Here is a 22,346-nt window from a genome sequence, read left to right on the forward strand (position 1 = left end):
GCTTAAGAGGTTTAGCGAGGGACCAGGACTAGGACTCCACTGCAGCTGGTGCTATGCAACCAGAGATCAAAACCCCTCTGTTCACTGAAAAGAAATAGAAGAGTTCTTAAATGTATGTATTTAATGCATATTTATATATATATTTGTATATTCTTATACACATTGAATGCATATTTTTAATAGACTTTTTATTTGCTTACTGAATAAAAGCATTGAAGGTGTACAAAATTATTCAAACACTGCAAACACCCATCAGCTTGGTTTCAAGCATTCTTAATCACTACAGAGATTAAAGACCACTTACATCAACTACACATTTACTCATAGTCCCACAGGGGACAATTACTCTTTTCCATTAATGAATAATTATTCAGAAGTTCACAGTTTGGTGCCTATGTATGAATAACCAACCAGCCAGAGACTCTCCATTATCTTCTGCTTATCTAACTAAGAGCAAAAAAATTAACAAGCAATTATCCCCCAAAATTATTAATCATCCAATACATTCCAAGCAGAACTCTAAGGAAACACATGGTAAAATAATCAGCATCTACAAGCAATGTGAAAGATATTGTAGCAGAGACTATTGTCATTACAAGATGTCTGGAGAAAGTCTAAGTCCTCACAACAATTAGCTTGATTAGTCTTCATTATATCACAGAATCACAGAATCCCAGGTTGGAAGGGACCTCAGGGATCATCTAGCCCAACCTTTCTGGGAGAAGCAGAGTCTAGACAAGATGGCCCAGGACCCTGTCCAGACGACTCTTGAAGGTGTCCAATGTGACCAAGTCAACCACTTCCCTGGGGAGATTATTCCAATGGTGACTGTCCTCACTGTGAAAAATTTTCCTCTCATGTCCAATCGGAATCTCCCCAAGAGCAATTTGTGTCCACCCCCCTTGTCCTCTCCATGTGACTCCTTGTAAAAAGGGAGTCTCCATCTTCTTTGTAGCTGCCCCTTAAGTACTGGTACGTGGTGATGAGAGCCCCTCTAAGCCTCCTTTTCTCAAGGCTTCCAAATCCTTTGATCATCTTGGTGGCCCTTCTCTGGACCCCTTCCAGCCTGTCCACATCCTTTTTGCATAGCAGGGACCAGAACTGTACACAGTACTCCAGGTGTGGCCTGACAAGCACTGAGCAGAGTGGGATAATGACTTCTTTATCTCTGCTGGTGATGCCCTTTTTGATGCAACCCAGCATCCTGTTGGCCTTCTTGGCCGCAGCAGCACACTGTTCACTCATGTTGAGCTTCCTGTCCACCACGGACCCCAGGTCCCTTTCCACAGAGCTGCTCTCCAGCCAGGTGGATCCCAGTCTGTGCTGCACTCCTGGATTATGTTTTCCCAGGTGCATGACCTTACATTTGTCCTTTTGAACTTCATAAGGTTCTTGCTGGCCCACTCTTCCAGCCTATCCAGATCTTCCTGCAGAGCAGCTCTCCCTTCTGGAGTGTCTACTTCTATGCTCAACTTGGTGTCATCTGCAAAATTCATCAGGCTACACTTGATCCTGTTATCCAGATCACTTATGAAGATGTTGAATAACATTGGGCCCAATATCGATCCCTGGGGGACTCCACTAGCGACAGGTTGCCAGTTTGAGAAAGAGCTATTTACCAGCACCCTTTGGGTGCGGCCTGTCAGCCAGTTCCCCACCCACTGCACAGACCACTTGTCTAGGCCATAACACATCAATTTCTCCAGGAGGAGACTCTGGGGGACTGTATCAAAGGCCTTGGAGAAGTCCAGGTAAACAATGTCCACTGCCTGCTCCATGTCAACCAGGCAAGTCACTTTGTCAGAGCAGGCCACCAGGTTTGTCAAGCACGATCTGCCCTTAGTGAAGCCATGTTGGCTTTTCCCAATCACATGCTTCAATTGACTTGTGATGGCCCCCAGGAGGATTCGTTCCATACCTTTCCCAGGGAATGAAGTAAAGCTGATGGGCCTGTAGTTACCCGGATCCTCCCTTGAGCCCTGCTTGTAGATAGGGGTAACATTTGCCTTCCTCCAGTCCTCTGGGACATTCCCCATTCTCCATGACTTCTCGAAGATTATGGAGAGTGGCCTTGCAATGATGTCAGCCAGCTCTCTCAACGCCCCCGGGCGGATGGTGTCAGGGCCTATTGATTTGTGGGGGTCAAGCTCCTGTAGTAATTCATATACTAACTCTTCCTTCACTGATGGTGGGTTGGTGTTTGGATCAATCGGCAATTTCATTCCCAAAGCCTGGGACCCTACAGTGCTGGTAAAGACTGAGGTGAAGAAGGTGTTGAGGACCTCTGCCTTTTCTGCATCATTGGGGATTGATTCTCCTTTTCTGTTTAACAGTGGGCCTATGTTTTCCTTCTTTTTCTCCTTATGGTTGACATGTCTGAAGAACCCTTTCTTGTTATTTTTTATGTCTACAGCCAGTTTCAATTCAAATCAGGCTTTTGCTTTTCTAACTGCGTCTCTGCACTCTCTGGCTATGCCCTTGTAGTTCTCAGCAGATAATCCTCCACTTCTCCATTTCTGGTGTGCTTCCCTTTTGGATTTGAGTAGACCCAGGAGGTCATGGTTCAGCCATGGGGGCCTCTTGCTCCACTTACTTCCCTTTCCTTTGTATGGGATAAATTGGCTTTGTGCTTCCAATAGAGAGTTCTTGAAGAATTCCCAGCACCCACTAGCTACTTTGTATTCTATGGAAGCTTCCCATCGAATCCCTCCCAGCTGAGCCCTGAGTGCACTGAATTTTGCTCTTCTAAAATCCAGAATCCTTGTCTTGGAGCTGACCTTCAGCACACTCAGCAGGATCCCAAACTCCAAAATATTGTGGTCACTGCAGCCAAGACTATCACTAACCGAGATATTACAAAGCAGGCTTTCCTGGTTTGTGAATAGCAAGTCCAGCAGTGCCTCCTTCCTGGCTGGCACATCTAACATTTGTATCAGGAAACAGTCCTCTATACATTCCAGGAACTTGGTGGATGACATGCAAGCTGACATATTGCTCTTCCAGCAGACATCTGGGTAGTTGAAGTCACCCATCAGGACCAGGTTCCGTTGGCCAGAAGCATGCTTTAGTGCCCCAAATATCGCTTTGTCAGCTTTGTCACCGTAGTTAGGAGGTCGACAGCAGATGCCCACTGTGAGGTCCTGCTTGGAGATGACCCCTTTGACTTTAACCCAGAGGCATTCGATAGAGCAGTCGCAATCACCATGGTTGACTTCGATACATTCAAGGTGTTCCTTGATGCAGAGTGCAACTCCTCCACCTCTTCTACCTTGCCTCTCTTTACGAAAGAGCTTGTAACTGTCCATTGCAATCCCCCAGTCATTTGAGTTGTTTTACCATGAGCATTTTGAATGGGAAAAAAGACCCTTGGCTTCATCTTCCAGCAGAGCCCAGGCACTGACTCTTCACACAGTACCAGTCCTTTGCCATTTCCCAAGGAACTTTATGGGATCTTCTCCCTACCACTGCCTTTCAATGCGGTTTAGCCTACACTGAACATGCACGTAAGTGGAATATTCTAAAGATACTTAGAAGGCAAAGCCAACAGAAAAGGAAGTTATACAACAGTTAAGTTACCGCGGCCCTGGCGTATTTTTAGTACTTTTGGCTATCCAGTGGGATACTGGTGAGCATTACAGTCAAACTCTGTTGGATATTTGCTCGCTGCCGAACGAGTGCTTCCCTCCAGGCACAAGGCAGGCACCTCAAGACGCGAGGGCTCCCGCCGCTCCCCTCGTCACCTCAGTGCCCAACGCTTCTGCTGCAAACAGCTTCGCAGCCGAGGCCGCAACACTGACGAATACATTTGCTTTAAAGGAGAAAAAAAAACCAAAAACCAAAATGCCTTTTGTTTACCCCACCGAAGGGCTGGCTGAAAAAGCTAAAGCTCAGGGCCCTGTTTCGGCCGGCGTGTGGGAGCAGCGAGGCAGCCAGCGGGGTGGGCTAGGCGGCGGACTTCGGCCGGTTTCGAAACGGCACGAAGTCGCTCTGACCGCTCTCTTCCACGATGGCCAAAGAGTGCGTCCCTGCGGGAGGTTCCGTCCGCTCCTGCCCTGCCTCCCCACCGACCTCTCCCCCTGCCGCGGCCAGTCCGGAGCGCGGGAGCGTCGGCCCCTCCCGCCGGTGCCTCGCAGGATCCCCCACAGCCCTCCGCGCTGGGGAGCTGCCACGGGGAGCGCCGCCGCGGCTTCCAGCGCAGGGCGTGCGAGTGAGTGGGGGGCCGCAGGCGGTGGGCTGAAGGGGGCTCTGAGGGGGAAGTTCCTGGGAGCCGTGAGGAGGAAGAAGGGCCGGGGGAGGGGAGGAGAGGGGAGCGAGGAAGGCCGGGAAGGAGAGAGACGCAGCCCGTGGGTGCCCTGTCCTGCGGAGGGGACCGGGACAGGCCCGTGGTCGCCGCCCTCCTTCCCGGGGCGGGCGCACGATCCCGGGCTCTTGTGAGGAGCAAGAGCGGTTGTAGGCGCCCCCGGGCAGGGTCGCGGGCAGCCCGCAGAGCTGCAGGAGCTCACAGCAGCCTGGCGTCCCGGGCCGGCAGACGCGTTTGTTCAAAAGGAGGAAATGGTGGGATAAGTAGGCTTGAACAATTTCAGCCGTGTAAATGAAACTTACCACTGGGTTTCTGTAAGTGAATGAACTTCTTTTCTAGGAGGACTAAAGGGGAAGGTAGCCCAAAACACTCCCACGGATTTAAACTGTACATAGTCTGCAGTGGGGCGGGGTGGCAAAAGCAGCAAGAGCTGCTTTTACCTGAGGAGCTATTCCTCCTGCGCCTTACACAGGCAGGCGGATTTGGTAGCACAGTGCCATCCATGAAGGGTAAACGCCCAGCAAAGGTCCCATTGCTCTGCTGCACCATGTATTGTCCATGCTGTTGGATATCTCTGGGAGAGGGTCATATTTTACATCTGCCATAGAGGATATTATTGTTTTGGCCCTGGTAAAATGGGACAGGGAGTAAAGTTTCAGCCACAGTGACCACCTCCTCTTTATTTTAGGATTGCTTTAGAAGAACTGGGATAGGATAGTGCTCATGCAGGAAGACCATGCATAAATGACAGTGGGTATGGATCAGTATGGCAAAAAGAATTGCGCATTGAAACTAGTGTTTTGATCCACTCAGTCCTACTGTGTATGTTGGATTTAAACAGAATGGCTTGATTTTTGACCTCTGCACTTAAGAGCTTAAAAGCACAGAGATTTTGAATCATCTACACACTGATTCTGAGAATCACTTGAATATTATGAGCAGGTCACTGTTGACTGACTTCACTCCCAACTCACTCTTTGCAAGATGAAAATTCTCTCAAATGTTACTCTGCCAGTCCTGTTCCATTTGATGTAGAACCAACCACAACAAAAAGCAAATAAAAACATGAAATAACATCTAACTATAAATACGACAAATGTGATGGAGCAGATTCAAAATACTTCTTCAGTTACTTCAAAAGGAACATTAGATTTAGCTTTCTTGGCTGGTAATTTAGCCTTCTAGCCCACATAGTGAGTACCCTAACTGCCTTGGTACATATTTTTGATCACTCTTATTTCCAGTTTTATCAAAGAACGGGACAGGTCTGATTGGTTAACAGTAATAATGCTCAGTGCAATGTAACTTTTTTAGATGAGCCACCTCATCCACCTACAGTACATTTCATTGCTGTCCTTTTTTCAATATATCCCCACCATGCATGCAGGATACGTACCCTCCTCTCCTTGTTGTGGACTGCGAGCCCTTTTCACTGAGAAGTCTGGGAGTAAGGTTCCTGGTCTGAATGCTAGCACTTTTGCTTAGCTTTCTTACAGAGAGGACAAGCTAATTTATAATTTAGTCCTTAGATGCCCTATGCAGCCACTTGCATATCTTTTTCTCTCCTTTTTGTCTCCCCATTCCTTCACAAAAAAAAAGTGAAGTAACACATTTTCACTTTTCACAGCTTCACTGTCCCTTAGAGAAGTCTGTTCTCACATGTGACTCCAAATCAACATCTGTAGAGTTGCAATGGTAGGTGCTCATGGGTTGTATCAGGGTTTATTTCTCATGCAAGCCCAATGCATTGTTGTAACACATTTCTGAATGCAGTAAGGAGCCCCAAACCATTAACTTCAGAACTCCGCTGGCCACTTCTAGCTACATGGTGTACGATTAGCTATATTAAATTGTAGCAACAGAATTTTCCTGCTGAGATGCTCCTGCTCTCCTCACTCTTGTAAGACCACTGTCTATAAGCACTGCTGAATAGTAATAATATCTCTAAATACATACTTTTTAAAAAAACAAGCTCCAGATTTTGAACCTCTAGCACAATACAGTTAATATATTTTTTGTTGCTGCTGCATGCATTTCTGCAGGTCTGTACACTGATCCCTGAGGAACTCTCAAGTGACTACAGGTTCATAAGGAGGTCATGATATGTGAGAATCCAGATAAAGACATGCAGTAATATCCAGTAAGGCCCAAAAGACAACTTTTTGTTGGTGGTAAGTACAGAGCATTCCAGTAGAACCATGTTGTGTAAACCTCCATACTTCTACATATTTTGTTTTGACTACAATGTTTAACAGAACTGGCCATAAAGTTGTTGTTCCCTACTGGGTAAACTGGGTCAGCTTCCCCAGCATATCTCAGAAGCTCAGATGACTTATTAGGGTAACAGCTTGATTTTTTCCAGTTACCAGCAAAACCACATTCTTGCTGAAATACAGGTCTTAGGAACACTACATAGGTTGTAAGTTCTCCCTGGCAAAAAAGCCAGATAAGACTAAGGGAAAGCTGAGTGCAAAGATGAGTTAGGTTACTTTTTGACCGTTGTTCTCTTGTTCAAAGAGGCTCCTGCAAAATTCCACAAGACTACCTCCTGTAGAAGAACTTGAACTGTGATAAACCCATGTATGCTCATAGAGGTACACAGATTATTTTAGAGAAGTATCATCATGTTCTAATTTCAGGACTCCATGATCTCAGTTCTGGATACCAGCCCCTTCAGTACAGGGGTGAATTGTTCTATGAGTTTTAAAGCCTGCACATATGAGAGGCTCTTAACAAATCAGCTTTTAAAAGGGTCTAGACTTCAGTTTAGGGTTCAGGCATAAGGCAAGACACAAGCACTTAGTCCCGTAACATCAGTGCTGTCTTTGGAGCGTCACTTGAGATAGTATTTTAGGAGCTCAGTAGCCACTGCTTATGCTATAGCAAGGTGTGGAACTAAAGCACTAGCAGAGCAAGCCAGTCCCTGACTGAATGTGATTCTAGGGATTGTGTAGAATCTACCCTTTTCACAGCCAACTGCTAGGTAGGTTGTAGGCTTGACAGCCAACATTCTGGTTAAGAGGCACAGTAATATTTGATGGCCTTATAGATCCCATGCTAAAATAAACTGGCCAGTACTTGTTCCAGAGTCTGAGAGCCCTACCTATATAAATAATAAGTGTTGACCACCGGTAGGACCAAACCCTGAGGGTTTGCTTCCTCAGGAGAAAGGTTGGTCACTTCACCTCATCATGGTGAATCCCCACTAGAAAAAAAGAAAAAACTCATAAGGACAAAATATCTTTCCCAGATTATCAGGGCATAGGCCTGTATTCTACCAACTCCATCAGACATCTGCTGTTCCTGAAACAATAAAGTCTTGTGACCCATCAGTTCTGTGGGTTAAATATAATGCTTCAGAATTTTAGCCCTTTTCATCACAAACAAATCAGAACAAGTAAAAACCTCTCCTCACATCCTCCTCTGCTGCATCACAGGAAATTGACAAACTTTAATTCCAAGAAAGAATGTTTTACTATTCTCCACCTGTAAAAGACAACCCCCACCTTCAGCTGGGATAAATTTTGAATTAGCCATGTGAGAATCATCTGTGTGAACTCTGAGCTCAGGCATATTCCCGCATCCTTCTTTTTTTTTAACAGAGCAAACTGTTCTCCTTGGTTGATTTTTCATTTTCTAGCAGTTCGAGGGTTTGTACATCCTATTACAAGTTTTTCTAGGGAAGAGTAAGAGATGCATGCTTATTCCCATCCTTTGCCCAAGAGGAAAAAATAAGTACTTTTGCCTATGAGATTGTACGTGAAATTGTAAATAAAGAGTTGTATGTGGAAGACTTTTAACATTTATCAGGAACCTGCACCTAATTTTGTAACAGAGTTGGGACTTAAGAGATCACGTGTGCTCTTACAAACCGTACATTGTAGAGTTTCACCCAAGAAAATTAGTACAGTTTTGTTCCACCTTTTAGTAAGAAAAAGCTGATTATTTCAGTGATTCATTAAAACATGTTTTCCTTTAGTGAAAAAACCCAGACATCTTACAGAAATACAGGGCTTGTATTACAGAATACTAGATAACGATGAAACTTGAATGTATGAAAATCAATGTTAACAACTTACTTAATTTCTGAAAAAATAGATTTCACAAACAGAATACAGCATTCAGTACAATTCCAGGAGAAAGCTTGCTTACCTCTTTCAGATGGGCAGTGCGTTACAGTGCAAGAATCTCTGGGTAGGTTGCTGTCTCTAGAATCCAAGGCAACTGCTTAGACAGAAGCCATGGGCCAGGGAGAAATACTTTTTACAGCCCAAGGATGTCCATTTTCACTAATTGTTTATACCAAGGGAAATGGTTTCAAGGAGAGCAAGACAAACACACTTCAGACTGGCCAGCAGCATCAGTACCTGTCTTAGATGGGCTGTGAAAATGTTGCATTTAGTTCCTGTACCTGAACCCGTGCAACACAGAGCTAAACCTGTGTTGCTTGCAAGGCTCACAGGATTTTCTGAAGGTAGAAAAAATTGCCAATCCTACTCAGCCTAAGGATCTGGTGGTATTAGATTGTAACTGTCTTCAGAGCACTCCTGCAGGATCTGGTTTTAGTAATAAGGTTCTGGTTTTAGTGATAAGGTAGAAAGCCACAGATGAACAGATTTTGCCTTTGCCTGTGTTAGTAGACATACCTCAAATCCTAGCAGTTTTTCACCTTAGGGACAGCAGAAAATGAGTTTCAGTATTACACATGTGTTTTGTGGACACATTGTCCTACTTTTGGTCTGGTAAAAGCTACAGTGGACATACTCGTCATTTCCATTGTTGTGACTTGGCTATGCAATATCACTGACCGCCACAGACTTGCAGAGAAGTTGATGAAATTGTTGCTTTTCTTACCTACTAGAGGCAGACAAAGAGACACTACAAGGTACGCAAAGGTTTCCATCCTTTATGGTTTTGGCAGATATTTGAAAATCTGCTTCCTGTATCTATCTCAGGAACCAGAAGCAAATCAAAATCAGACCATATATTAGACTAGACGTATAATGCGAATACTATATATTAGACTGGACATGTTCAAAATTACGTATGCCACTTGACTGGTGCATAGACTGCATTAAAATAAGACAGCAAGTTTCAGAGTACATGTTTATTGTTTTATTGACAGTTGTTAATCTTTTGGATAGTGAGAATGGGTAAAGTATATCAGTTTTACCTGAAAATGACTGACATTTTAGAGGTCATGCATTGTATTAATGCTTACATCTTAATTAGGATTTTTGTTTGTTTGTTTTTCTAGGGTAATACACTGGATTTTTGTTAGAAAACCTGCAAGAGTTACACAGTCAGTAAAGATGTCATACTTAATAAAAGGAGTTACATGTTGCAGTCCTGTGAGAGACATGCACATAGTGACAGGAACTCTGTTTAAAACACACATATTTAAGAACATATTGGGCATCAATGGACAACAATTCAAAATTTCACGTACATCATCTCAACTTAGTTCTGAAAACGTAAACTCTTACAATTATGTCATTGTTGGAGCTGGATCAGCAGGGTGTGTATTAGCCAACAGGTTGACTGAAGACCCTTTCAGTACTGTACTGCTTTTGGAAGCAGGCCCTAAAGATACCTTTCTAGGCAGTAAAAGACTAATGTGGAAGATTCATATGCCTGCTGCATTAACTTATAACCTATGTGATGAGAAATATAACTGGTATTACCACACAACATCACAAAAGCATATGGATAACCGAATTATGTACTGGCCCCGTGGAAGGGTATGGGGTGGCTCCTCTTCTCTCAATGCTATGGTATACATTCGTGGGCATGCAGAAGATTATAATCGATGGAGCAAGGAAGGGGCTATAGGATGGGACTATGAACATTGCTTGCCCTACTTTAAGAAGGCACAGACACATGAACTGGGGCCAGATAAGTACAGAGGTGGAAATGGACCCCTGTATGTGTCAAGAGGGAAAACAAACCATCCTCTTCATCATGCATTCCTGGAGGCAGCCCAGCAAGCTGGGTATCCCTTCACAGATGATATGAATGGCTATCAGCAAGAAGGATTTGGCTGGATGGACATGACTGTACAACAAGGTAAACCATAAAGGGGTCCTTAAGTAATTTGTGTTTCTGACCCACCAGTGATACTTCAGAAAGCATTCTGGAATATGGACATGTAATCTGCACTGAATGCCATTTGGTTGTTTAGATGACTGAACAGCTGTGGCACTCTGTATTTACACCCTGTTCATTTCACAGCAGCTTGCTATCAGTCTAGGGTGTATTTCATTGAAAACTGCATTGCCATGCAAGTTTTGATTCCTAGATAAATTTGGGAAGGAGGGTAGGTTTTCAGAATGTCATTGTGAAATTTGTTATATTAAAATAAAATCTTTATTTATTATATCAAATCACATTTGTTTTGAACTCAAACTCTATGAAGGCTTTCCCTCTGTAAACATCCTGATGGTTATTGTCCAAAATCTTGAAGAATACTGAGCATGACTATTTTGATGTTTAATGTAAATACGCATTGTAGGTCAAAGATGGAGCACAGCTAGTGCTTACCTTCGCCCAGCGTTATCACGCCCAAATTTGTCAGTCACAGAGAAGACACTTGTAACAAAAATCTTGTTTGAAGGAACAAAATCCATTGGTGTTGAGTATGTGAAAAATGGGCAAAGGAAAAAGGTAAGAGATTTTTATTTTCCAGTATGAAAGGTATGAGTCCAAGCACAATTTTTTTTAAACAAACCTTTGTAAGTGGCACTTTACTATGCAAAACATCTGCTTTTCAGATGTCGTGTTATCTCTTCCAGTATATTCTCACTTATTTTACAGTACGTGTATTGATTTAGAGATCAAGATATCCATTGTCTTTCCATCTCTTGGTACTGAGGGGGCAAGCCATAACTTGATGTTACGCAAGAGTGTTGTGTAAGGTTTCTGGCTGGAGCCTATGGTGCAATCATGCACTGTCTCAGCATATTGACTAGTGTGCTGAAATGCTGATGTTTCTGAAAAACAATTCTGAAAATGCTGTTCTGGCATAGGAAGATCTGTAAAAGCTAGGTAATGGAATCTGAGTGGCTCAGGGGATAAATATTGAGTCATTTGCTCCTGCTGTGCCAGTATGTGTTGAGTCTTGGGACAGTAATAATGAAACATAATGAAGAATCATGCCTTATGGTTGGTTGTGGAATTAATATTTTTCAGTCTCAGGCCAACTTCCACTGAACATGTGATCATGTGGAAGGAAGTTTGAATTGCCATTACAGCTGAATTCTGTGGATAAACAGTTCATTTTATGTAGCTTTCAATCCATTGACTTCTGTAAGACCGAAATCATTCCCATTTCCCTTAACTCTTTACTGTACAGCTGATAATAGAGTATGTAAGTAGGAAATTGCCTAAAAGGGATTTGTGTGTTAATAACTTAGGATATTTAGTCACAATAACTTATAAATCGATTAAAAACTGTAATAGTAATATCCTAAAGAGAGGAGTACTAATTTTGATGGTTTGAGTTCAGTAAGGCTTAAAAGACTCAACAGACAAGTGTTCTGTGACTGGACACCTACTGAAACTTAAAACGCAGTATAAATGAACTGTTCTTTCATTTTCTAATGCACAGAACAAATGTGTTGTCTTCTAAGTGGATTGGTAATGATAATCATTTTAACAACATAAAACAAAAGTTGCAGAAAATTTAATTGATTTCATGAGCTATTAGATATCTGTGAAAACAGTGTCTTTACTTGCTGTTCCTGTGCCATTATCAAAATTAATTTTGTTGAAGAAAGTCTTGTAAGCTAATTACATATGATCAAAGACTTTCTGAATACTGGACCACTTTAATTGCAAAATTCTTTAATTGCTATGAATTTTCATACATACATGTATGAATTTCACATAGTGAATGATATATATTTATAGCATATATCATAAAAAGTAAATCTTCAAAGTATTTCCCTTCCCTCCACACACACACACATACCACCCCCTGACGCCCCCCAATAAAAATTGCAGGACTTGTCTGCTTTTGCTTTCTGGAAAATTTTATACCTGTCAGGATGGAAGAGCTAATAATATTATTTTGAACATCAGGATGAAACACTTGATGACATTAAAGCATTTTTGGTTTTACAGTAAGGTAGGATCTCTTTACATCAGTCATCAGTAAAGGTAAAAGGTCACGAAAATCTGATTCAAACATGATGCAAAACCTATTCATCAAGCCAGTGACTTAATTGTTATTTCAGTTGACATTGGGTTCCTTGAGAGCTCCCAGGAGTCCAGTAAGCCCTCTGACAAAAGTAGGAAAGGTAGACTGAACATTCCTGGAATTTCTGAGTTCAGAATCAAGTAGAAAAGTATATTTAAAGGGGGAAAATGTTTTTAATGTGTCATAGACTAAATAACCCATAAAAATATTTAAAAATCAGTTTTTCCTCTTTGCATGTTAGCTTTAAGCACAATGAAAGACTGTATATGGGCTCGGAATAACTACAGTGCCGACTTTGCAGTGAGCGTAGACCAAATGAGCATCATTTGAACACTACCTGGAACAACCTGGCACCAGTTCTGTGTGTACCATAGAAAATCTAAATAAGTTAAATTTTTATAACCTGCAAAAGACAGATCTAGGTATTGATTCAGCAGTCACAGATATGCTGTGTATTAGTCCCAATATACTAATGATTGCCCAGAGCAAAACAATAATGAACAAAAATTATGAGTACTGGCTATCTGTTGGCAGTATCATATAAATAGTGTGGAAACTATCAAAATTTATCTTCTTACTACATTTTGATCTTATTACTAGCAACAATTTCATTCACCATCATTCTGTATAGCTGAGCTGTCATTCCAAAAGGACAAGATTACTGCAAGTTAATAGGCACTCCACACTAGTCTGTTAACAGTTCACCATACTACAGGAAAAAACAGCACTTTTTAATGTTGCTTTAGAAGCTAAATGTCTCATCTAAACTAAAAACAAGCAGCTACTCATGATGGCACCTTAGATTTTATGAAAGTGGAGAATGCAGATGAGCAATACCAGAAATGTTTCCCTGAACCTTTGTGGGTTTTGCTTGCTAATGAGAGGAATTTCAGCGGCATAATTGTGTGCCTCGCCTATTTTTATCTCGGCCACACCGATATATTAGACCTTACAGATAAACATTACAGTATTACTTTTGCAAACATGTATTGCTTTAAAACATTGGACTAGCTTAGGTAGCATTAGGATTTGCATTAAATATAAATTGTTGCTGAAACTGTTGTTTCTTCTGTGGTGCAGTTGTTCTTTCTTAAGGTCAGGAGAATCTTGCATCTTTTTTTTCTAACATGCAAGAGTTACTACTCAGTTTGTAATCAACTACCTTACTCTGTGCTTACAAAGGATATCTTATATGTCAGCAGGCAACATATGTGTGACCGGGGGGTTTGGAGCACATCCAATGTGTGTGTGTTCATGAGCCATCTCATTGGAATAGAAAGGGATAATTTGAACAAGGTTGGGTTCACTCATATCATCCTTTTTCAAAGAGTAAAGGGCAAAGAAGAAGAGTATCAATATTTTCTTACTCCACACAGTTTTCCGTTTTAACAGTGAAAAGCACTAAGGGGGTTAGTTCTGATCCGAAACTCAAGAGATGTGGCAACAGGGAAGAGGTAGCCCCCTGATACAAATGACACAGAGAAGGATTTTGGTGTTGCTAAATGAGAATATTTTGGGGCAGAAATCATTGGAAAGAAGATGTGCCAAAAATACTTGCAGAGAAAGTTCTAGAAAAAGAACTATCCAACACAAAAAAAACGAGTCAAAGGTGGAGGAAAGTTTAGCAGCCTATATAATGACCTGCTCAGGGCTCCGACTCAAACTGTTTGATGAAATGTCTGGTAGCAAAACAGAATTATATATATGCCTGCAGTTAGAGTTTTCTCAGTAGTGCTTTAGTGGTTGAGGGGCTTCCGAGGACTACAATGTGCTAAGAAACCAAACATTAGTCTTGGTTGAATTAAGAAAATGAGCTCTTGAGACTTTTTGAGCTATCATGTCCCTGATTTCAAAATCTTCCTTAGGAGTTTTGGTTTTAATTTACAAATCCTTACTGAAGATGGAAGAGACGCTTAGCTGACTGATCCGGGTGTCAGAGGTATGTTTTTCCTGGCAAGTAGCACAGGAGTTTATCGGCAGCCACAGTACCAGCTGAGCTGAATGTTTGTGCACCATACAGTTTGAACGGATTGTAAACATGGGAATAAATACAGAAATGTTCAAAGTGAAAGCTTGATCATTTCTCTCTCCAGAAACTTGTGGCAAGACAGGAATACACTTAGAATGAGAAAAATATGAGGGAAGGGTATCTAATCTGGATCAGAATAGCATATTTGAACAGAAGCTTGCCTTCAGATCAGGCTTAATAATGTTAGGACTTTTGTGCTCATTCCCTTTTAGGCTTTTGCCAGTAAAGAAGTTATATTAAGCGGAGGTGCCATAAATTCTCCACAGCTGCTTATGTTGTCTGGGATTGGCAATGCAGATGATCTAAAGAAGCTGGGGATCCCTGTTGTTTGCCATCTTCCTGGTAATTTTATTACTTCTTTTAACCTTACATCTTCCTATGGATGCAATTCAAAGACTGTTAAATGAAATGAATCCGTGAAATTAATTTGTCTTTATGTCAGGTTATGTGGACTGAAATGTGTTACAAATCAGTGGAAACATGGATTGATTTTAGAACTGAGCAATAAATAAACTCCTACACTTTCTTCACTGCATTTGATAGTGAAAAATGCCTTTCCAAAAAATGCCACTGAATACTTTTGAAGTAAAGCAGCATACTTATCATTTAGAATTTTGAACGAGTTTTAATCCACAACAGATAGCATAAACTCCCACTGTCATATATATTCAAAGATAGAAGGAATAACATGAACTTTTCCTTAAAACCAGAAAAGCTAGTACTGTATTTAGAAGTCATATCGGGCAATTTTAGAACAAGTGCTATGTCTGCCATTTAACTTTCTATTTTCATTCTGGTTATGCTATGTTTATGTAAAACCTTATTCTGACATGAACAAAAGGCTGATATGACTCATGGTTTTGGGCTTAGTCATCACTGCCCTTGTAAGAGGTTAGTTTAGTTCCCATTTATGCCGTTTTCTGGTTGCAAATGTTGTGTATAATTGTTCTGTGTGAAATAACCTTTTTTTCCCCTTTCTGCTCCCTCCTCCCCCTTTCTGCTCCCTCCTCCCCCTTTCTGCTCCCTCCTCCCCCTTTCTGCTCCCACCCAGGAGTAGGCCAGAACCTTCAAGATCATTTAGAAGTGTACGTCCAGCAAAAGTGCAGCAAACCTATTACTCTATATAATGCACAAAAGCCAGTTAACATGGTGAGGATTGGTCTAGAATGGCTTTGGAAGTTTACAGGTATGAAACAAAGTCTGCAATCTTCCTACCATTGATTGATTTAGCATTATTACAGCCGTTTATCAATGAATTTCAAAGTCTGGGAGCCTTCATGTATAATTTTTTTCATGTCCTGCAAAATAACTGGAGCTTGCAAATGAACTTGAACCATTTCTTTTTTTCTAAACCAGACTATTTTATAACAGTTATTATACCTTAGGTAACAAGGGAGGTTTTTATACACTGTTTTTCAACATTTTTATATCATCTCTCTTATTTTAAGAAAAACTCTACATTTAAAAGTCTTGGTGCTACTGAGAAAAGCTGTTGTAAAAAAAATGAAGAAAAAATTCTATTTGAAATACGTATCATGTCAATAAAAATATATTATTGAACTGAACTAAATTTTCTGTATAACTGCCCCCCCCAAATTAGTGTGGTGCTCTGATCAGAACCCTTTGGGATTGCATGTAAATCAGAAGTTACTTTCATTAAAATGACACACTCATCTTACAGTAACCCAGCTGTAAGTTGTACCTTAAAAAGAATCTGTGAAAGTAATCTTTGAAATCAGTAAAATAGTTTGGCAAAAATTGATGTCTCTATCACTTGCAGAGTTATTATGTTAGTACTTGACAACTTATACTGGGTATATGCGACTTTTTACCATGCAAGTAAATACTGAGGGTCGATTTATGGTTTTAAACAGATGTGAAAGTAACATAATATGAGGGGAATTGCAGGCTCTTCATCTTTCCCCTGCAGGGTAGGTACTGTGGATGGCTCTGCCTATTACATGTGACTGATGGGATAACTAGTGCGTGCCATGGAGCGTGCAGTGCAGTAATATCAGGATGCTGCAGTCAGTTCCCTCCACACCTGTTAGGATCCTGGGACCAAATCTGCCTCTGGAGTTAGACCCTAGGCCTGCCAGTTACAGTGAGATAACTGTAACATCCCACTCTCAAATGAGTGGGATTTCCAAAGTTCCATGTATTTACATTAATCTAGTGGCTAAAAAGCAGATGAAAGTTATGCATATTGCTTAAATTACAAGCTGTTCATAATGGATTTGCTTTCCTTGCAATTGCCACTCTATAGATAAATTATTCATAGTAGTGAAACCAAGGATTAAGGAGTGGATTTCTTGCTTTTCAGAGGTCTTTTAATGGCATTTTCTCTCTCATCTACTCTCTAGGTGAGGGAGCCACTGCCCACTTAGAATCTGGTGGTTTTATCCGAAGTGAAGGAGGGGTTCCTCACCCCGACATTCAGTTCCACTTTCTCCCTTCTCAGGTGATTGATCATGGTCGGGTTGCTTCCAAAATGGAAGCTTACCAGGTGAGTTGTTGAAGAACATATTCCAGTAATGTTCTGTAGCAATTAGCAAGGAGGCTTACGCTCTGTTATAAATATTGATAATTTGCCTGTATACTGAAAAATACCTTGTTCAGCATAATATGAAAGAGCTGGCTTAACCTCCTACATTGGGAAAAAAACACAAAATTGTTATTTGGTATCGCTACCCAAATTACATTATTTTTAACTCTGAGGAAGCAGGCAAGTATTGAACTGCTGTTGAAATACATGCACTACTGAAGTGCCATAGTGCTCTTGATTAGGATACCATTGTGCTAGATGCTGTACAAAACTAAAACAAGGTGTTCCCTGTTCCACAGCAGTTCAGACAGAGGTTTAAGCGAGAATGTCCAAGGCCACTCATTTATTCATTGGCACAAATCCAAGCCCCATTTTAGACTCTGATCTTGATCCAAAAGTCTGTGCTAATGCTGTGGAACTGTCACTGAATGTACATATTTCTTTTTGCTAATCTCTTTTCTTCGATGATAATAGTAATTTGGTCTGATTGCTGGTTGTATTAGAATGCGCAGCTACTGCTCAGTTGGAATGGTTGTACTTTAAATTAAAATAACAGCTGTGAGTTGATAGGACAGGTATATTCCCTTCCCCTTATGCAATATATTGACAGCAGATTTATATAAAATGGAAAAATGTTCAACAGCATTTTCCATTACCTCGTTTAACGTTTATGTTTGCTTAATTTGTAAAGACTGTCCAAATTGCAAAAAAAATTCACACCAAATTTGGAAATACGTCTGGTGGGATTGCATCATGAATATAGTGTGGGTGTTGCAGGTCCACGTGGGACCCATGAGGAGCACGAGTGTGGGCTGGCTAAAGCTGAAGAGTACAGACCCAAATGACCATCCTATCATTGAGCCTAACTACATGTCAACAGGTAAATGCAGCCTCTCCTTGCTCTGATGCCAAGTTATTTCCTGCCTGTTTCAGTAGCAGATTTTCAGATCTACTCAACACCAATTCAGTGGTGCTTGTTGGTGCAATGTTATTTATTTCCCATTTATAAAAGTCAGTATCAAAAGAGGCCATTGTCAAAGCACTGTATGAACCAAAAAGAATTCCCTGTTGGGGATGCAGTCAGGGTTCTTAGTGTTTGCTGCATCATGCTGTTCATTGCATCCCCTCCTCTCCTTGCAAAGGAACGGATCTTGTTTGCTCCTTTGTGCTGAGACTAGTGTCCTTGGCTAGGCAGTGGGTATAGTGGAATAAAGAGCAATTCTCCATAGCTGACCTATTCCCTTTTGGGATTGTGCGCTGTATGTGACAGTTTTGTTCACAGTGATGTAAATACCTGTGACTGAAAAATACCCTATTTTATTATGGCTTTCAGCAATAAATGAGTGACTTTTCCTCCAGCCTTTTTTCTTCTATGCTATTTTTTTCTGTTACGCATTCTGTATGTATTACTAAATTAAAGGTGTACTTAACAGTTTTCTTATTTTCTCTCCATACAGAAAGAGATATTTGGGAATTCCGCCAGTGTGTCAAGCTGACCAGAGAGATCTTTGCTCAGAAAGCTTTTGAAAAATTTCGTGGGCCTGAAATTCAACCAGGAAACCACGTTCAGTCTGACAAAGAAATAGATGCCTTCATAAGGCAGAAGGCTGATAGTGCTTATCATCCTTCCTGCACCTGTAAAATGGGTCAGCTTTCAGATAGCACTGCTGTAGTTGATCCCCAAACAAAAGTAATTGGTGTTGAAAACTTGAGAGTAGTAGATGCTTCAATAATGCCCAGTGTTGTCAGTGGAAATTTGAATGCCCCAACTATTATGATAGCAGAGAAAGCTGCAGATATAATTAAGGGCCTCCAATCGCTTCAGGAGAAAAATGTTCCTGTATATAAGCCCAAGACCTTGGAAACACAGAGATAAACAAATGTTCTCATCCTTCCACATCTTTTGCTATCTAGGCTTTCATCAGCATGTTGGTATCTCATGCTGAACATGCCAACAAAATAAATACCACACAAAACAACATATCCTACCAAAATAATTATTAATTTGAACCATTCTCTTATATTAGACTACCTATTCATTTTTTTAGTCAGTTGGCTTATTTTAGTTAAACATGACCTTTTGTGGTACAATTCAATGTTTTTGTTGAAGAGAAGCTATTTCTAAATGACAAGACAGTTGTGCACATAAGCCAGAAGTACTGTGCAATTGCATGAGGAATGGAAGAGGCTAATGTGTGCTATTTTGAATATCATTATGTTATGCTTCGTTATTTAAAGGAAGGTTTTTAACTGCTGTGAGAGCTTTACCCAGGATAACAGCTAGTCAGTAATACACCCATCCTGCAAAAAATGGTTAAGTAAATGTAAGCATTTATGCAATTTTATATTCACAGGCCAAAGTAGTTCCTATCAGAATTCATAGAAGAGGAGGAACCTGCATCCATTTGGAATTTGTCAAATGTGGGGTTTTTTTTATGAGGAATGCAGAGTTTACAAATCCTGACTGAAAGTTAGACTTCACCATACTTCTGAACTGTATAGTGTTCAGAAAGAAGACACACATTGTATTTATCAGAAACTTATTTGTCTAAGAAATGCAGAACAGGAGCTGATATTTATAAAAATGTACTGAAAAATTGGCGTTTCTTCTTGCTTTTTTCACAAGGAGCTTGGTAGAATTCAGTTCACAATTTAAGCTGATTTAGTCATACCACTTTTTCATTTAGCGCAGTAAGAGGACTGCACTTCCTGTAACATCCTTAAAGTTACGGTCTTTGCCCAGCGATGAGTGTTTGCAAAGATATTTCTCAGCAAATATGCTCAATGGTGCCTTACTATCGCCCAAATTTTATTAAAACAAATTACAGCCAAGCTAGATTTAAAATGGAAGGTTACTCAAGTAACTGCATAAGGTCAGGTGTTGATGAGGGGGGAAGAGATCTTTTTAAATTAGAAGGCAAGTAACTTAACTTAGTGAGCCAATGCTATATTTTAGTTAGGGCTTAAATCTTTGTTTTACTATCCTGAGATGTGCAAAGCGAGAGACATGATCTTTTATGGCTGTTTTCTGTGTCAATCTAAAGGTCAGGTACTGATTTTTAAATAAAAAAACGTAAAGAAACTGAACTCATTGAATGAAATTGAATCAATTGAATTGTCTGGATTTATTAACCATTCCAAATTCTGACTAAGCAGCTGTCAAATGATTGATAAAGTAAAACCTTCCGTAGCCTAAGACTGCTCAGGACTTGTGGTAAACAGAATAAACTTTTGCGTTTGAGCAGATCGTAAAAAAACTTGCTGACTCAGATGTTGGCTAGAGGGACAACTGCAGATGTTTAGGGCACCTACTTCGCTCTGGTGATGCTTGCTGTAAGGCAGTGGATGGAAGCCCTGCTGCTAACCGAAGGAAAGGACAATTCATGATAATAGCTGCATACAGGCAAATAAAAATACTGAAGGTGGAAGATGATAGCAGTGAACTCTGCTTCAGAGACAGGTAAACCCTTTCTATGTACGTGATGCATTCTTTTGGAATGAGGGGAAGAGCAAGAATATTTGAAGTCCTAGGTGATTGAGCAGCTGTGTTAATAAGACATCTGATGCAACTGTACGTTTGAGGAAGGCGTGAACTGTGTGTGGTGTGTTTTTTATGGCAAGTAATTTTTATTCGGCACCTGTGCTTTTGAGATTTTTACTTAAAGGAATTCAATAGGTATCTTAGTGGCATTTGGAACACAAAGTATTGGGATACTCAGAGTAATATATACTGGTGAGACGTACCACAGTCCTGTGCAGTTGAGAGGGAAAGTGATTTGTAAATGTGGAATACTGAAGTTGCTGCATTTACAGCTTTACAACATGGATTTCCCCTCTAGGCGTGCAAGGTGGGAATGTTGCTGTGCAACTGCAGAGGATTAAGTAGCCACTGGCTTACATAACTTATTACTGAACGGGAGCAGTGTTATCGTCTGCCCTTATGGCAGGATCTAAAAGATGAGGAAACAGCAAAGGTAGCTACACATACCAGACTGCACGTGTGTCTTTATGGTCAGGGAGACATTGCTGCATTGTGGCCTCAGATAATTGGGCATTTCTTCTGGAACATCATAATCTTTTCTTGCCATTCTAAACATACACAGACACCTTGCAGATGCCTCCCCTTCTGATCACGTAAATATTTTCATTGCTGTGAACTGCAGTTGCTTTATTAATTTAGGCCTCGCTGCTATAGAAGAGGCTCCTTCATGACATTCCTTTGAGGCAGCGCTAAAGAAATGGCTCAAGTGTTTGAAAGTTTTGTTGCCCTGGGGAAATCTTCAGGTAGCATCAAGCTACTGTGCGTCTCCTGCATCGTACCTGGTTCCTGATACTAAATTCCTGTTAATATTGTTCTTAGTTCTAGCAGTCAAGTCTGCTAAGGGATACTTAGAACAGGTGTAAGAGAGTCTAACATGCTTTGTGGAGCACTGGCAGTCTGCTAGCTAAAATTAACCATCTTTTACACCTTACTGGATTGCAGAACACAAGCTGATAATTCCTGAGTTTTCCTTATTTAACAAAATAATACAGTGTATAATTGAATAGTATTCCCAGTTCTATGCCGATATAAATTTTTCTACAACTGCACAGCTGATATGACGCTATGTATTCAAAACCAGTTAACTGAGAAAGCTGTTTGATGTAAGAATTTGGAAGTTCCTAGACCTGCCAGCATGGCTCAAACCAGCAACAGTACTGCGAGAGAATGCCAGCATTTCCATGGTAACTGCTTGCTGCAGGTGCGTCAGACACAGCTGGAGGTCTCTGGCTGGGGGCAATGAGATTAAGAAAGAAAAGTGACCAAAAATGTTTCTTTGCCACATACTTCAAGTTGCTTTAGTATGAGAAGTACTTTTGAAAACAGCAGTATTTGTAAAACTGCATTATATTTAATTTATGTAAGGCCACTCAAGGTTTTGTAACAAGGGACCTTTTGAAGTTTCTGCAGCTTAAAAATCTTTTCCAAGTGTCTAATATCTATTAGTCTGCAACCAAATGAGGCAGCTCTATAAACAATGGAAAACTGGAAAGTGGGCTTTGAACATGCATTTTCTGTAAAATAAACAGAAACATGTTTTGAGGAATAATAAAAGAATTTATAATTTTTTTTTAGAGTTAAAATGAAGAGTTATTGTAGCACGAACACAAGCATGTCTTACTAGATTACTACAATTTTTAGTCTCTGTTCTTCTGTCAGTCAAGCTCCAAAAAAAGACACTGTTCAAATAGGAATAGATTTTATAGATGCACTTTTTCAGTGAATTTACTCAAT

The 22,346-nt window shown here is 40.8% G+C and overlaps 1 protein-coding gene across 2 annotated transcripts; it reads left to right on the top strand.

The window, feature by feature from the left end:
- The first annotated feature begins 4,095 nt into the window (after window positions 1-4,095).
- Window positions 4,096-21,941, top strand: CHDH (choline dehydrogenase). 2 transcript variants are annotated; one of them, XM_064453892.1, is made up of 10 exons: window positions 4,096-4,207; window positions 5,928-5,995; window positions 6,343-6,471; window positions 9,558-10,366; window positions 10,812-10,963; window positions 14,739-14,868; window positions 15,578-15,712; window positions 16,890-17,032; window positions 17,849-17,951; window positions 18,529-21,941. In XM_064453892.1, exons 4-10 carry the CDS (start codon window positions 9,613-9,615, stop codon window positions 18,945-18,947), a joined length of 1,836 nt encoding a protein of 611 aa, XP_064309962.1. In that variant the 5' UTR covers window positions 4,096-4,207; window positions 5,928-5,995; window positions 6,343-6,471; window positions 9,558-9,612; the 3' UTR covers window positions 18,948-21,941. The 2 variants fall into 2 exon arrangements, with proteins under 2 accessions (XP_064309962.1, XP_064309961.1); XM_064453891.1 differs by lacking the exon at window positions 5,928-5,995.
- Window positions 21,942-22,346: the final 405 nt, after the last annotated feature.

This window comes from Phalacrocorax carbo, chromosome 6 (genome assembly GCF_963921805.1).
Source record: "Phalacrocorax carbo chromosome 6, bPhaCar2.1, whole genome shotgun sequence".
NCBI lineage: Eukaryota > Metazoa > Chordata > Aves > Suliformes > Phalacrocoracidae > Phalacrocorax > Phalacrocorax carbo.